The sequence below is a fragment of the Panthera uncia genome, chromosome B1, assembly GCF_023721935.1.
Source record: "Panthera uncia isolate 11264 chromosome B1, Puncia_PCG_1.0, whole genome shotgun sequence".
In the NCBI taxonomy this organism is placed as follows: domain Eukaryota; kingdom Metazoa; phylum Chordata; class Mammalia; order Carnivora; family Felidae; genus Panthera; species Panthera uncia.
This window is the reverse complement of record NC_064811.1, coordinates 88595052-88609986: the sequence shown is the minus strand read 5'-3', so window position 1 is coordinate 88609986 and position 14935 is coordinate 88595052. Positions and strand designations below refer to the sequence as shown.

At 40.7% G+C, this 14935-nt stretch overlaps 1 protein-coding gene across 7 annotated transcripts in view; it reads right to left on the bottom strand.

Annotated features, from left to right (window-relative positions):
• Window positions 1-14935, bottom strand: part of LOC125923005 (uncharacterized) — a 73912-nt gene that overhangs the window by 42935 nt on the left and 16042 nt on the right. For 6 of the 7 annotated variants that reach the window (XR_007457858.1, XM_049631005.1, XM_049631001.1 and 3 more), the window contains exons 3-4: window positions 7100-7236; window positions 56-235 (exon numbers count right to left, since the gene is read on the bottom strand). Coding sequence is in view for 5 of the 7 variants with exons in the window: in XM_049631005.1 (XP_049486962.1) it covers window positions 56-235; window positions 7100-7236 (317 nt within the window). In the remaining 2 variants the exon portion in view is untranslated. Of the gene's footprint in view, window positions 1-55; window positions 236-4695; window positions 5169-6290; window positions 6467-7099; window positions 7237-14935 lie in introns of those variants that run through there. The other variant, XR_007457859.1, reaches the window with a different exon arrangement.

The following is a 14935-nucleotide window of genomic DNA, read 5'->3' as shown; positions in this document are numbered from 1 at the left end:
GATGTGATGGTAGAAGCAGAGGTGGGAGGAATTATATGTGAGAACGACCACTCACCTCTGCCCGCTGCAAAGACGAAGACAGGGGCCACCAGCCAAGGCACGCAGGCGGCCTCTGGAAGCTGGACAAGGCGAGGAAACAGATTCTCCCCCGTAGAGCCTCCAGAAGGGAACACAGCCCTGCCAACTCCTGGATTTTAGCCCAGTGAGACTCATTTTGGACCTCCGACCTCCAGAACTGTTAAGAGTAAGTTTGTTTCGTTTAAGCCATCAAGCTTGGTAATTTGTTACAACAGCAATAGAAAACCAATACAGCCATGTATATTTGAAATTTGCTAAGAAAGTAGATCTTAAGCGTTCTCATCCAAAAAAAGGCAACTATGTGAGGCGACAAATATGTTAATTAACTCGAGTGTGGTAATGATTTCACAATGTATACATATATCATATCATCATGTTCTATACTTTAAACATACACAATTTTGTTTGACAATTATTCCTCAATAAAGCTGGGGAGAGGAGGGAGGAAAACTAATATACCTGGTTTTCTGTCAATTGCAGACTAATTCAATCCTAAATGATATTTTTTAACTGAAAATGGGTAATATTTTTGATATACGAAAATCTTATACAAATCAATAAAAAACACTAAACCAATAAGTTGATGGGAAAATAACACATGTAAACAAAATACACCATGAAGAAGTATAGGTGTTAAGAAACGACGTAGAAATAGGTTTTCTACAAAAACATATGAAATATTTTTTTAAATGTTTATTTTTGAGAGAAGAGAGAGCACAAGTGGGGGAGGAGCAGAAAGAGAGGGAAGCACAGATTCAGAAGCAGGCTCCAGGCTCTGAGCTGTCAGCACAGAGCCCGACACGGGGCTCGAACCCACGATGCTTAACGACTGATGCTTAACCAACTGAGCCACCCATGTGCCCCTGAAATATTTCTAAATATCAAGAGAAAATCATTACAAAATTACATGAAAAAGCAAGACAGAATTTATATTGTGTGTTTCCAACTATATTTTATAAATAAGCACGGGGGCTCTTGAGTGGGTCAGTCAGTTAAGCATCACACTTCAGCTCCATGATCTCATGGTTTGTGATTTCAAGCCCCACATTGGGCTCTGCACTGACAGCACGGATCCTGCTTTGGATCTTCTGTCTCCCTCACTCTCTGCCCCTCTCAAGCTTCCTCTCTCTCTGTCTCTCTCAAAAATAAAACTAAAAAATTAAAAAATAAAAACAAGCGTTGAAAAAGACTGAAAGGAAAAAATAAAAGGAAAGGTTTTTGAAATAGCAAGATTTGGGGTGTCTTTTCCTTCTTTCTATTACCTTTTCATACAGGCCATCCCTAAATGGCTAGCTCTCTCACTTTATTCAGTTCTCTTTAATAGAAAAAAGAAAATAAACTATGCCTTAAAAAATAATTGTAACACGAATACAAAATAATTATAACCCAAAATGCTACTTGCCCTAATACATGGAGGGAAGTGTAAGGCCAGGTGCTGGCACAAAGGAGGGGTGAGGTTTTGCCTAGGAACACTGGGAAGGCCTCACAGTGGGGGCAGGCAATTGAGTAGGGTCTTACCCAGGCCCACAAAGCAAGCAGGACGCTGCAGACAGAAGAAGGCACAAGGCCAAGGTGTTGAGTAAACTGCAAACAGCTGCGATGGCCAGAACACAGAGTGGGAAGGAGAGAGCAGTGAAAGACTAGGTATGGATATGGAGAAGCCTGAGCTGAAAGGGTTTACATCATAAGTACTAGAGTTTGACATTTACTGTACTGGGAAGTAACTTTTGGCAGGAAAGAACTGTGGTTGTATTATTTTATAAGGATTTTTCTGCTGCAGTGTGAGGATGGACAGGGGACCAAAGGCAGTGGAATAAGTTAGTTTGATTGCAATTATCCAGGCAAGAGGTCCGAACTGAATGCAACAGATATTTGAGGAATTTATGAGCCAAGGCAAATGAGTTCAAGGAAATAGGGGGGCTAATTTCCAGTGTTTACTGAGCCTCTTTCTACCAATATTTCCCTGGCTTTTTAAATGAGAGGTAACATGCATACAGAAAGTCATGGATATAAATGCATGGCATGTACAACTCCATGGATTATCACAAAGGAACCCACTCACGTAATCGCCCTCCAATGAATGGATCATATCTTGGACTATTGGAGCCTCAAAGGAAGTGACATCCACTTGCTTGGGCCAACAACCCAGAAGTCATCTTTTATTCTTGTCTACCCTTTGTATCATACATCTAAGTCATCAGAAGTCCTGTCAAGTCTACCTTCAAGGTATATCCAGAACTCAACCTGTTCTCACCACCTCCACTATTACCCTACTGCAAACTACCATCATTTCCACCCTGTTCTATTGCCATAGCCTCCTCCCTGTTGTCTCTTACTCCTGTCTTGCTCCCCGTGATCCACACAGCTACTGAAGTGGTCCTTTTAATTATGGGGATTGAATCACGTTACTCCCTGTATCGTATCAACTTCATAGCCCTAGTTCTTCACTCTTCTCTGCATTGGTGCCCTTTGTCAAGTAACTTGGGAGTGATCTGCCTCACCCTCTTTGATTCTGGGCTCAGCTGTGTGATTAGCATAGCAGATATGACATAAGTGCAGGCTTCAACTGGGTTTAGGCACGAAGGTTTTTGCTTTTGCAAAATTGTGTCAAAGTCCATGCTTCTCCCAACTTAGGTATGAATTTAAGTCTCACAAGATGCACCGAATTGGTATAACCTAATTCATTCACATCCAGAACTCTAGCTATTAGGTGTTGATGATCAGTAGGCCCTGCAATACAGGAAGGAGCACAAAAATAAAATTACCATCAACAGAGAATGATCACTTCATGGTATCACTATATCACTCTGCTCCATGTGCCTTTCCGGATTGCCTTGCACAGTCTCATCGCTGTACTTGAGCATTACCCCAGGATTCCCTGCTTTATGCCCTGGCTAAGGGTTCTGGCCAGCATCCCACCTTTACCCATGCCCTTCCCTACCCACACTGGCCCATATTGGTCTCTGTCTCACCCTGCACAGTGTCTTTTAGCAATCTCTTCCCAATCTCCACAGCTGGCATCAGATAAAAGGGAATCTCTGGTCTCTCTCACTGTGCACCTGTCCCCCTTCCTTCCCACTACACTCTGGACTTTATTCAGCTGCCCATTCCATCTTTGCCTCATCCTGGAAACTGACCACTTAGCATCATCTTCTTGGCTAACTTTGAATCCCCTAGAGTCATAGTTCAGATCAAAACAATCTCTTTTTCTTCTGTTTTTTTTTTTTTTTTTCCCTCACTGCATCATTTATTTGGAAAAGGAAACTTATCCATTAGGTACAACAGCATAGTACCTACAGGCTCTCAAAAAATGTTTTAATGTTAATTTCTTTCAAAAATAGAAGAAAAAAGAAAATAATAATGAAGATACAATAATGAATCCAATCTGTATTCATCTTTGTACCCTGTATTTGTAAAATTCATATAATTTTATTAAAAAATTTTTTAATGTTTATTTTCGACAGAGAGAGAGAGACAGAATATGAGCAGGGGAGAGGCAGAGAGAGAGGGAGACACAGAATCTGAAGCAGGCTCCAGGCTCTGAGCTATCAGCAAAACCAGACGTGGGGCTCGAACCCATGAGCCACAAGATCGTGACCTGAATCAGAGACGCTCAGCCAACTGAGCCACACAGGTGCTCCTAATCTCAGTCACTTTTTATGTATTTTTTTTTTAATTTTTTTTTCAACATTTTTTATTTATTTTTGGGACAGAGAGAGACAGAGCATGAACGGGGGAGGGGCAGAGAGAGAGGGAGACACAGAATCGGAAACAGGCTCCAGGCTCCGAGCCATCAGCCCAGAGCCTGACGCGGGGCTCGAACTCACAGACCGCGAGATCGTGACCTGGCTGAAGTCGGACGCTTAACCGACTGCGCCACCCAGGCGCCCCAATGTATTTTTTAAGTTTATATATTTATTTTGAGAGAGAGACTGAGCAAGTGAGTGGGGGAGGGGCAGAGAGAGAGGGAGAGAGAAGAATCCAGAGCAGGCTCTGCACTGACAGGATGGAGCCTAATGTGGGGCTTGAACCCATGAACCATGAGATCATGACCTGAGCCGAAATCAAGAGTCAGATGCTCAACCGACTGAGCCACCCAGGTGCTTCTAATCTTAGTTACTTTTAAATGAAGGAAGGGATCCACAAAGGCAAAAGTGGCTAAGGCAAGCAAATGTCATAATAGGATCCTGGTTGCTTTTGAGTATGTTGTTACCTTTTGTGGGTATATGTGTGCTTCAACTTAACTGTAAACTCCTTAAAAATTTGTGTAATCTTTTTTACATACTTGTTTTCCCTAGAGAAACTGTCTCTTTATTAGAAACTTGTTTTAATTGGCTAACCAAATGTAACATGCTCCCCACAATATAGAAAGCTCAGTAATTGGTTGCATTTTCCTTTCCCCATTCTAGGGTCAGAGCCACAGATGGCAGACTGAGTGGGCCCTACATGGTTGCTAAATCTACATGAAGACAGTAGAGATGACCCAGTGTCTTTCAATCAGTCTTGTGATTGAAAGTTCACAATCAGGTGAGCATTCTCACGTGTTATTAGAGGCAAATGAGAGGAGGCAGTAGGTATTTGCTCATTCATTTATTCATATGATCAAGTAGTAGAATTCTGGCTCCTTTTCTCTTACTAGTTATGTGCCCTAGGCAAGTAATTCAGACTCTCTTTGCCTCAGCTTTCTGAACTAGAAGCTGGAGAATAAGTGACTATTAGCTTCAGAGGGCCATGATGAAGAATAAGTGAGATAATCTACATCAAGGCCTACAATGGCACCTGAAAAGCATTCTAGAAAGCTCTCATTAACTGGACAAAAATTTGAGTGCCAACATGTTTATTGAATTGATGCACGTCAACGGAATGAACTAATAGTGATCTAACATCCAACGGCCTTGTCTTGGGTTCTTTTGCTTCCCAGCTCTCCTCAGGTGAGCACACAGCTGCTGGAAGCTTACGTAGGTCATTCTCACCCAGCTGCATAAATCAAGCGTATTTGTCTTCACTGGCCTTTGGTGGAATGTAGGCACCTGGAACGTATCTTACCCTGCTGAGTATTTGCTGATCAAGGAGAGGATTTGTTAGCATCCCTGTGGGTTACAAAAGAAGTATCCTGATGGTTGGGGGGGGTGGTTAGGGGATGGTTAGGGAATGACTGGAAAGGCCACCCTCTGGTCTTACCAGCCCCCTTTTTGCCTCCACTTCTCCACAGGGCAGCAGATTGATCTTTCTGAAGGTGTGCATTAAATCACATCACTTTCCTGATTATCCCTTTAAAGGCATCTCTTTGAGTTTAAAGTGCAAATTCAAAATGGCACGGCAAGCCCTCCAACCTCTACCCCAGTACCCCTCTCCATCTGATCATTCCCATTTTCCCTCCAACTCCAGACTTGACCTTAGTTTTTCAGCTCCTCAAACAGCATGTTCTCTTTATCTCACAGACCTCCTACCTGCCTCCCCCTTGGAGTTCCCTCTGCCGACAGCCATTTTCCCTTTTCTCTTCATTGGCTAAATCCCACCCCACTGCTGAGAAATGACTCTGACACGTAGACCAGATTAGATGCGCTGGCTTTGCTCTAATAGTGCTCTCCTGCAGCACCTAGGGTTTCCCCAACCAGCATTGCAGTCTATTGTGATTCTCTGTTGAATGCCTGCCTTTCTCAACAGAGTGTAAGCTTTTTTTTTTTTTAAGATTTTATTTTTTTAAGTCATCTCTTCACCCAACATGGGGCTCAAAACTCAACCCCAAAATCAGGAGTTACACACTCTACGAACTGAGCCAGCCAGGCACCCCTCAGAGTGGAAGCTTTATGGGGCTACCGCTATACCTGTCTTGTTCATGACTGTATGCTCAGCATGAACAAGACAGGTATAGGACGAACCCAGTGCTTCGTCCATAGTATCTCTCAACACGTATTTGCTGACTAAAAAATAGAATGAATAAATCAGAGAATAAAGTCCTAAGGGAGAAAAACAAAAAAAATAAAAAATAAAAAAAGAATCTCAACGCCAAGAATCAGCCCACATCCATTAAAGCAACACAAGTTGGGGCCAGAGACTAATAGAGTTATATGGGTAACCCCTCTCTACCTCAGTTTCCTCATCGGTAAATCAGGGATACTAAAAAACCTATCTTAGAGGGTTGTTGTGAGGATTGTCAGATAATAGAAATAAAGCTGGCATTGTATGTGATTGTTATTTTTGTTATTCACAAAAGGCATGTTTCCTGGGTCATGTACTTCATTCCACACAGTGGATGCAGAGACAGTTTACTGAAACGCCTGTGCAGGAAGGGCTATTTGTGGACTGGTGACGTTGTGGTGCCACATCCTAGAAGGACATACAGCAAGAATGGCTGGAGCTGCTACTCCCTGGAGTGTCCTGTTATCTATAACATGGTACAGATTAGAGAATCATGACCCTGCTCTGTGGAAATGCATATAACCCACTGCTACATTTTCAGGCCATCTGGAGAACGGGGCCCAATGAGTATTCCATCTTTATCCTCTCTAGTCCCCAAGAATAACACATCAAAGAGCGTGTTTGCATCCCTGCAATAGATAACAGCACTGCCATAAGCTTCAGGGTCCACACATGCTACAGATAGAATGAATTAATAATTTCACATATTTATAAAATATGAATTAACCCAAGAAATATGTAACTCCAAGTAAAATTTCTGTTTTTTTAAAACTGAGCAGAGAAAGGCACTTTGATAAATGAAAGGCTAGTATATTTTCATTATATAGTATCACCAAATTGGCACTTATCACAAGCAACACATCACTGTTCTCAGATATACAGATGTCGACACAACAGAAGCATCAGGTTACTGGATGGGGGGGGTTGGGGGGGAGTTGGGAGGGGTAATCCAGACAACTGACTTTTTAAATGATATTTGATTATTTGGCTTTTTTTTTAACAATAGAAAAACAAGTGATATGATCAGTAAGAATTCTAGAGGCTCTAGTACATTTATATAAGCACAGTAAATTACTTGTAAAAACCATGGAGCATTTACCTTAGTCTTTGTGTATGATATGCTATGTCTGTGTGGAACCCAGTTTGCTTTGCTGGTAAACAGCTCTTCTTTCTGAAACCTTGCCTTCTCCTCCTCTGCTCTGTTGAGAGGTTCCCTTAATAGCCGAATTGGTTTTCCTGGAAGAAGAAAAAGAAAGCAGTGTGAGAAAAGTTTATGTTAGACTTCTTCCCTTTACTGTAGTGATAATTTACATTCATAGTCAAAGATGTAAAGATCCATACATCAGCTTTGTAAAGAAGTTGTAAAAATGTAAAGCAGTATCCTGTATTAAATATACCATAAAGGGGCGCCTGGGTGGCTCAGTCGGTTAGGCGTCCGACTTTGGCTCAGGTCACGATCTCGCGGTCTGTGAGTTCGAGCCCCGCGTCGGGCTCTGTGCTGACAGCTCAGGGCCTGGAGCCTGTTTTGGATTCTGTGTCTCCCTCTCTCTCTGACCCTCCCCCGTTCATGCTCTGTCTCTCTCTGTCTCAAAAATAAATAAACGTTTAAAAAAATAAATAAATAAATATATATACCATAGCAAAGAAAAAATTTGTCAGTCTACTCTACAATGACATAATATACCAAAAATCAACCTTCTCTCTCCTCATGTCCTGGATCCTGAAACAACAATATGTATATCTGCAAGAGTGCTGTAAGCATGTGGATTATTTATTACTGGGTTTGGGGATTATTTTATTGCTAAATAGGCTTGAGGGGGGACTATGCATTATCTATGAGATGTTTCCAAACATTATCAAGGAAACATCATTAGAAAAGAGAGCAACTTTGTAACTTAATGTTCTACTTCCTCATAAAGAATTTTCCATTCAGAACCTGAAATAATACTATATTATTGTATATAATAATATACATACAAATAGATATAAATATACACACACAGGATCTAAAAGCACAATAGAAAAAAAAATTTTTTTAAAGAAGAAAGTATTAGCATTACCTCCAGGTAAAGAAATATGTGAGCTCAGATGGAAGGCCTTTATATGTAAAGCCAAGAATACTTATTTCCATATTGTGAAATGTGTCCAGTTTTGCAGAGATAATAGCATTGACTGAAAAATATTAATTACAATAAATCTCCCAGAAACACCCTAAACTAGAATCTCTCCCTCTAGCCCAGGATGGTCTGTAGAGCAGACCAAGGAGCTCACCCCTGCCTTCCACTCCTGCTGTCTAGCCTTTTTTGAATGCTTCCAGGTAAACTAGAAAATTTCCCTTTGGCATCCAGAAGGACCCAAAGTTACCCTTAATGGAAACTCCCTCAGGACCCCCACAACCACAACCTCAAACAACCGGCCAGAGATTCACCCAAAATCAGGCTTGAGAGCTCTGTCCCAAGTGGGGCCACCCAGTCTCTTGGCAATCCCCACCTAGACTCAAACACCATAGCTACACACAGAGCTACCTGAGAGAAGGGAAGAGATTCTAACTGCTCCACACTCCTCTAACCTCCATGTGTATCTGAACCCATTCATCCACTAACACACTTTGGGAAAACGTATTGAGTCCAGAATAAAATACCAATGAATATAAAGAGGGGAGACTGGAATAGTGCATGGTATTGGTACTTGCCAAAACTCTTATTACTGAAACCTCTCCCCAGACCTGTTCCTTCGCAGCATAAAAAATTATACTGCTAAATTCCAAGCTGTGATCCTGAAGGGTATGTTGTATATAAAGCCTATTTGAAAACAGGGAGGATGAGAGATGGCCCATATGTAAAAACTATCTTTTATTAGAAATTTCTATTGCACTAAGAGCTCTGTGTGCATTATCTCTAGAAGTTTCTATGATCATTCCATTCTACAGGGGATGAAACTGAAGCTCAGAGACATTAAGTAACTTGCCCAAGATTACATAGCTAGTAATATCTGAGTTAGGTTTGAACACAGATTTTCAAGACCCTTGTTTTTAATCACTAACCCAAACCATACTGCTTATCTTTATAGATTAGGCAAATGTGGACAGTATGAAGAAGAATCCATTTGTTGATTTAACAAACAATACTTTTACCACAATACATGACAACCTTGTCAACAGTGTTTGAAGGAAAATCATTAGAAGAACATAAAGAAATGTTAGTTTGTCTTTATATTGTACACACACAAACATAATACACACTGTGTTTAAATTAGTGAAACCATGAAAATACAGGAAAGCACATTTGGGGCAGAAAGGCTGTATCATGTGATCAAATGATCTGATTCTGTGGTCATTAGGGTTTTCCTCCAGCCCTGACAAGAACCTACATGGTTAACCCTAGAGGCTATAAAGAGCAAGGTTAATCAAAGAACAATACTAAGTGCAGTGTAGTCTCCTGACTTGATTCTGGAACAAAGAAAAAATGCCATGAATGGGAAAACTCGTGAGACTTAAGTTTAGTTAAAAGTAACATACCAACGTTAACTCCTCAGTTTTGACAAATGCCCAATGGTTATTTAAAATATTAACAGTAGGACAAACTGGGAGAAGGAAACACAGGAACATTACACTATCTTTGGAATTCTTCTGGGTATCTAAAATCATTTCAAACTAAAAAAATCAGTTTAAAAAAACCTAAGGGGAGCCTGAGTGGCTCAGTTGGTTAAGCGTCCAGCTTCGGCTCAGGTCATGATCTCGCAGTTCGTGAGTTCAAGCCCTGTATCGGGCTCAGTACTGACAGCTCAGAGCCTGGAGCCTGCTTCGGATTTTGTGTCTCCCTCTCTCTCTGCCCCTCCCCCACTCACACCCTGTCTCTATCTCTCTCTCTCCCCAAATCAAATAAATATTTTAAAATTTTTTAATTAAAAAAAACTAAGTAAAATTTAAATGTAAAAATAAGAGAGAAAGAGAAGACAGCACAATGCTAGAAACCAGGAACTCATCTTGCTGGCCTCTTATCATATCGAAACAGAAAAACCATGCAGGACAATTTTGCAAATTATTAATTTGGTTATTAATATGGTCACACAGATGCAAAATTATTGAAAGTATATTTAATAAAGAGAAAGGTGATTCTCAAAGACTAGAAATATGCATCAGTTAAGCCCAAAGCTTGCTTTTTCTGAGAAACTCTCTGGGGAGCTTACTCTCTTGCTAGTACTTCATTAGCAGACATTCCCTTTACTGGAGTGAGTATTAAAAGAATCTGCTACTAGACACAAAGGAAGACTTGAAGAAAATAGCAAAAAATACCGTGTTCTTGGTCAAAGACTTAACATCCTAAAATTCAGTTCTCCCTATGTCAATCTGTAAACTTGACGTGTTTCCAACAAAAAAATTAATAATTTTTGTGGGACAAGTGGATAAGCTGGTTTCAATGTCTGTAAGCAAGCAAGAATAGCCACGAAAATCTGGGGGGAAAGGTCATAGGAGAGCATGCCAGAGCGAGGTGGATTTTAAAATACATCATAAAGCTATAGTTTGTAAACAAAGTGGTACTGATGGGGGATGGGAGGGAGGGGAGGGTGGGAGATGGGTATTGAGGAGGGCACCTGTTGGGATGAGCACTGGGTGTTGTATGGAAACCAATTTGACAATAAATTTCATATCAAAAAAAAAAAAACCAAAAAAAAAAAAAACAACAAAGTGGTACTAGTGCATGACTCTTCAAACTAATCAATGGAATAAAACAGAATGTTCAAAAAAGACAAATTCTCGAGGTAATTTAATGTACAGCACTAATTTTTTAGAACATTAATGAAAAGATATTGTTCAATAAATGGTATTGAGGCAAACAGGTGGCCATGTGGAAAATATCAGTAAGGCTGGTTTTCTACTTTGTACGCCCCACCAAAAATAAGTTCCCAGATGTATCAAATATGAATTCATATGCAAATAGAGGAAAACCTAGAAGGATTTTTAAAAATAACCTATTTTGAGAAAAGCCTCTTGTATAAAATAAAACATTTCAGTCATAAAAGATAAAGACTGGATATTTGACTACATAAAAATAAAAACTTTCTGCACAGGGTGAGGAGTGAGGAGACTAAATAAAATACAAACAGTGAACTGGTAAATATGTTTGTGATTCATATCTCAGAAAAAAAGACTAGCATTATTAATACATAAAGATCTATAAGAAATCAATAAGAAAAAGAATAAAACCCAATAGAAAAGTGGACAAAGGATAGGAAAAGTACAGTTTACAAAATAAGAAATACAAACAGCTCTTTAAACTTAAGCAAAGACGTTCACCCTTACTAACAAGGTAAGTACACATTAAACTACACACTAAGGCACAATTTTGCCTTCCAAACTGGAAAAGACCCAGAAATTTGACATCACACTGTTTTCCCAAAGATGTGAGGAAACAGGCATTCTCATCCATGGCTGGCATGAGTATAAATTGGTATGATTGTTTCTGGAGGCAAGCAACACAATTCCAAACAAGACCACCAATGCTCATACCTCCTGACCCAGCAATTCCAGTTCTAGCTATTCACCCTCCAGGCACACTGTCCCATTTGCAGGATCCCACAACTACAAGAATATTAATGGCCGTGTTGGTATTGGTAGCAAAATACCAATATTTTGGTAGCAAATCTTAGAAATTACCAGAGGAAGACAGGTTAAATAAACTAGGTTAACACCCATGTAGTGGAATACTACTCCACAGATGCTCTACAGGAGCTGGGGGTGAAAGCCCTCTGGGATCCACTATGGAAAAAAAGGAAACAATGAAACAATGAATAACATGCAATCATGGTGGGGGTGGGGCGGGGCTGGTGTTGCTACATGGATATGTGCAGGGGAACTGTTGGCTGAGGGTACAAATATAGGAAGAGGCTTGGTGACAGAATTTTGTGGGCTTTCTCCATTGGCCTAATTATTTTATAATGAACGTTAATTCCATTCTAAATAAGGAAAATAAGCAAAGTCAATTTTACAAGAAAATCAAATGCCCTGTTACTACTCAAACGCATTTCGGAGAAGAAAGTGAAAACAAATAAAACCACCTGGTTCTTGAGGCCCCTCTCCCCCATCCTCAGCAGTCCCCACCCTCTCCCTAGGAAAACAAGGTTGTGTTAAACCCTCAAAGCCTCCCAGCTCAGTTGTTAAGGTAATTGTGTTTACTCTTTTCCAAACAAAGTAATTTGAATCAGAAAAGTAAATGTGCTCAGTCTTCAAGCTCTTTGATGTCACCTTCCTCCTTGCTCTCGAGTGTGCGACACCGACACCCACACCGCCCACAGCACTAGGCCCTGAGCAGGACACACGAATTCTATAAGCATTGCCATAGCTGCACCATTTTGCTTGTGATCACGATGTAAAACAAATAAAACAGAAAGAAAATCAAATTCGAAATAAAATAATAGGCCCGGAAAAACACAAGCTGTGGGGTTTTTCTGCCCTTTGAACGCTTGTGGAGATTATGAAACTTTGGAGTAGTTTTAAAGCTCAGAACAATTTCTAGTGTCGCAGAGTCCCAGAGACAAGACTATTTTCTTTCCCGAAAATAACATCTGATCAAGGCAAATGGTATGTTTGAAACATTAAGAGCCAGCATCAGTACCTCCTGAGCCTATCAGTTGCTTTCCCTCTAGATGACCCTTGTTAAACAGCACACCAGCTCTAAATGTGATTTTAGGATTTTAGGTTTCTAAGACTCTGGAGCTGGTGGTTGTTTAGTCATGCAGGCTGGATCTGTGCAGGCAAAGGACAGAGACGTCCATGCTGTATTAGATGAGCTATCCGGGTCATCCAAATAAAATCCTCTAGCCTATGAGACACCTACTGTGTCCTTCACCTCAATCCACCCACCATCAGTGGATTAACACTCCTTTTCCCCCCTTTTCCTTAGAAAAACAAATTTGAAGTTAGAAGGTATTTAAAAAGAAAAAAAAAAATAGGAAAAGATCCAAAAGAAACCTGCTAGAGTATCCTTTGCTCATTTAACACCCTAAGGTTAAGCTTCTCTAATGGCATCTAAATCCTTGGGGTTTGTTTGTTTGTTTTTTTCATTATTTTATGTACTTGCAATAAAAACATTCTTTAGACTTTGGAAATTCTAAATAAAACAAGAACAAAAGAGTGTTCCTTCTTTTCAGCTCCCACCCAAATGTTACCATTGTAAATCAAGGTAAGAAAGTAAATTAACTGCTGGCATTTAAATGTTTGCTGTCCCAAATATTTATTCCTTTCCACTCCCCCAAATTTGTTTTATACAAAACAATGCTCGTAAAAACAATAAATATTCATTCTTTATCTACTAAAATTTTTAGATCAAAGTACCGTGTGGCCCAAATCCTCAATAGCGAAAAGTAACATTGTTTGTTCAGCAGGAAGCCTTCAACTTCCCATTAGCAACCTGACCAAGTGTGGTTCCCATTTATCTGTAAGTGCTACAGCGCTAGGTGTAGACATAATATGATTACAACTTTGTATTTGCAAATACACTTTGCAAACAGAGTTTCACGTATCCTTTAAATGCACCATGTGCTGGCAGGCCTGCCCACTGTTGCACACACCTCACCAAGCTGTTTTTCTGTATCTGCATGTTTGCTTCCCACTGCTGGAATATCAACTCCAGGGAGGAACCAACTCTCTGCTACCTCTGTAGTCTTCTGGGGGGAGTGGCCTGGAGTCCTTCACGGAAGAGGTGACACAACCTGAGTCCTGAAGGACATTCAGGCACAGGGCAAGTGGTGAAGACTAGAAAGGCGTTGCTGGTGGAGGAAACCACATGACCGAACGCCTGGAAAGCTGCACGTAATTCAGAATGCCTGGAGCCTACTGTATAAACCTGGGTCATAGAGCATACGACTATGGTGTAGGAAACAAAAGCCTTAGGGAGAGTCAAACAGGGAGCTCAACGACTTTTTAGTCCCCTGCTGTAAGCAACAGGAGGTGTTCCTTGAACATGTTTTTCTCTTGAAAATCTTTATCTTTATTTGTGCTAATTGGGGAAAAAATATGTTCATTGTTAAAGAAAAACCAAGTAGTAAAAAAAGTGCATAGAATAAAAAATACATGCTCTACCCTCATTCTGTAGAGGTAACACTTTAGTGTTTTATCATAGACCTGGGCTTTTCACTTAAGTGTTTTAAGCAAAAAAGTGCCATGATCAGTTTCTGTACCAAAAAATCACTTTGGGTATAAGGTAGTAGATGGGGTAGCTAAAGGCTGGGAGACTCCCCAAGAGACTGGGACAGTTCTTTCGGAGAGGGTAAGAGCCAGGGACAGGGCGGGCAGCAACAAGGGGTGGAGAGGAGGGCACTTAGGTTCTCATCAATCCAAGGGTGACTAAGAGGGAGGAGTCAAGGATAACACCTTGATTTGGGCTTAAATTGATGAGTTTGGAAATACAGAAGAAACATGGGTTTGTGGGAGGAAAGTAGGAGTATAATTTTGGACATGATGAGTTGATGTGGCCATGGGACAGCCAGGAATGTCCAGGATGTCCTGGATCTGGGGTTGAGGTGAGGGATTTGGAGTAAATTTCGTGTGATGGTGAGATTGTCAGGAACAACCAGAGGAAGGCCTGTATTTAAGAAACAGTCGGGGCACCTGGATGGCTCAGTCCGTTAAATGTCCAAAGTTGGCTCAGGTCATAATCTCACAGCTCATGAGTTCAAGCCCCGTATCAGGCTCTCTGCTGTCAGTGCAAAGCCCATTATGGATCCTCTATCTCCCCCTCTGTCTGCCTCTCCCCCTCTCTCTCTGTCTCAAAATAAATAATCATTAAAAAATTTTTTAAAAAGAAAAAGAAACAAGCAGGCATGGGAGCCTTTATAAAGAAATGGAGAAGGAGGAGACCTAGAAGGGGAGAAAGGAGAGTGGTGTCACAGTCAGTAAGGCAGGACAGATGTTCAAGAAGGATCAGCAGTGTTAAAT